This window comes from Octopus bimaculoides, chromosome 2 (genome assembly GCF_046866305.1).
Source record: "Octopus bimaculoides isolate indiv1 chromosome 2, ASM4686630v1, whole genome shotgun sequence".
Classification (NCBI taxonomy): domain Eukaryota; kingdom Metazoa; phylum Mollusca; class Cephalopoda; order Octopoda; family Octopodidae; genus Octopus; species Octopus bimaculoides.
The window spans coordinates 74,765,699-74,768,198 of NC_142929.1; the positions used below are offsets into that span (position 1 = coordinate 74,765,699).

The window sequence follows — 2,500 nt, forward strand, 5'->3', positions numbered from 1 at the left end:
TCTCTGTCTTCTCATTCCTCTTTCTTCTTTTCTCTTGTCTATGTGTGTGTGTGTGTGTGTGCCTCCTTTTCTGACTCTATAAATCTATGTATGTCATCATTGTCACCATCATCATCATCATCATCACTGTTGTCAGCATCATTATCATTATCGTCTTTGTTGTAATGTCTACTTTCTCATGCCTGCATGTGTCAGATGGAATTCATTGAGGCAAATTTTCTTTGGCAGGATGCCCTTCCTACCACAAACCCTCATCTGCTCCCAAATATTTCCCCTTGGCTCATTATGTGTTTATGGGAAATTGAAAATGGACAAGCACCATTTGTAAGACAGTGATTTTTGATCACAATGATTGCATGATGACAAAACTCTCTCTCTCTCTCTCTCTCTCTCTCTCTCTCTCTCTCTCTCTCTCTCTCTCTCTCTATCTCTCTCTCTCTATATATATATATATATGATGTGTTTCTTTCAGTTTCTGTCTGACACTTTCCCAAGGTGTCATGCAACTGTCTTCTACAATAGCCTATTGATCACTTTAGCCCTTTCGTTGCCATATTTCTTTTCCACTATACTGTCTTTGTTTCAATTAATTTTGTCAATATTGAAGAATTTAGTTAAATAATTTTTGTCATTATTGAGCCGATGTTTGGAATATCAGGGGGTGACATTGATATCAGAAGGGTTAAGAAAAGAAAGGCCATATTGGATGACATAGTACTGGATATGCTTTGTTGGTATTAAGCTTGTATTTGGAACATGGATAAACATGAAATTTTGTTAGTAAGTTTTAATTTGGATCACTTTAAAATGGAAAGTTTGTATTGTAGAACCAGGAATGGTCTCAGGCAGCTTAGAACATTCCAAAGTCTTTAAACTATTCAGTAACAGTTCAATTCTTATAAATTACCTTTCTATTCACAGAAACGTCAACAACATAAAGAAAAAGTGGATTCCAAACAGGAATTTATTCAGGAAGAACGCAGAAAAGCCATTAAGCGTCTCCAAGATTATAAGTTGGTAAGAACCTTTTTAGCATCCATTCTTTAATCCCATAATTCCTAATCACAATAACTGCTGTCCACTCTCTCGCTTGTATCATGATGACCATTCTGTTATTGAGGCATATTTTTATTTGATATCTACTGTGTTTCTTTAATAATATTTTTTCATCATGGTACTATGGAGCTGTTGTACATTGGCTGCTCCATGATCTTGGGTTTCATAGACTTACAACCTGCATGGTAACTTTACTAGTACCAGTGACATGAAGAAAGCACTCAATATATTCTATAAAGTGTTTGGCATCATAAAGGACTTCTAGCTATAGAAACCATGTCATAGCAGATACTGGAACACAATGCAGTCCTTGGACCAGTGGTTCCTGTCAAATCATCCAACTCAGGCCAAAATGGAACATGAACATTAAATGATGATGATGATGATGATGATATAAACTGGAAGAAAATATTACTTCAATGTATGTAGCAAAGACACTAGCTTCCATACTGGTTGGACCGGGTCTAACAAGCTGGTGGACTGTGCTATGCACCAATGTCTGCTTTCACATGGTTTCTATTGCTGGGTGCCCTTCCTTATGCCAACCACTTTTCAGAGTGTATTGGGTGCTTTTTTTTTTTTTGTGGAACAAGCACTATTAATGATCACATGGTAATTTTCAGAGCTAAGAACCTAAAGTGGTCCTTATAACTGAGAGAGAACAGAAATAGGAGTCTAGCCACAGGTTTGCTGGACAGCCTTCATAGATGATTTGCTTATAGTGATCAAATGTTTGTGCTGTGCATTAGCTTGCTCCTTCCACCAACCCAACATTGCCTGTACCGTAGATGTCAAAATGACCACAAACCAAATTGAGAATATTAGGCTTGGCCTACTTTATTGGACTATACCCAGAATAGTACAGCATCATTTCCAGTGGATCATTCTAAGTATAGAACAGGGTTTTGATGGCAAGAGTCTTCCTCCTCTTTCATTGGAAGTTGGTAGTTTGGGAGCATCCATGATGGTTTGTAAAGACCTTTGCTCAAGTCACAAGAAGGAACGCCTCCACACTGGTACCAAGTAATATGTTTCTGTGCCAAGTTATATGCTGAGATGGGATAATAGACTAATAATGTATTTGTCTAATCCATGTTGGTATGGAAAAACCAGGTGTAAAACCAAACAAAAAATACTTTAGTGGATGCCATGTAGGAACTGAACCTAGTTAATGTATCTTTTATCTATTTCTTGTTTCAGTCATTTGGCTGTGGCCATGCTGGGGCACCACCTTAAAGAGTTTTAGTTGAACAAATTGACGCTAGGACTTTTTTTAAGCCTAGTACTTATTCTATTGGTCTCTTTTGCCAAACCACAAAGGTACAGGAATGTAAACACACCAACACTGATTGTCAAGTAGGTAGGGGTGGGGCACAAACACAGCACAAACACACACATACACAAACACACACATATATATATGATGGGTTTCCTTCAGTTTCCA

At 37.6% G+C, this 2,500-nt stretch overlaps 1 protein-coding gene across 4 annotated transcripts in view; it reads left to right on the forward strand.

The window, feature by feature from the left end:
- Nucleotides 1-2,500, forward strand: part of LOC106874241 (junction-mediating and -regulatory protein) — an 83,911-nt gene that overhangs the window by 76,150 nt on the left and 5,261 nt on the right. For all 4 annotated transcript variants that reach the window (XM_089347026.1, XM_089347024.1, XM_089347023.1 and 1 more), the window contains one exon: nucleotides 922-1,017. In XM_089347026.1, coding sequence (XP_089203152.1) covers nucleotides 922-1,017 — 96 coding nt within the window. The remainder of the gene's footprint in view (nucleotides 1-921; nucleotides 1,018-2,500) is intronic.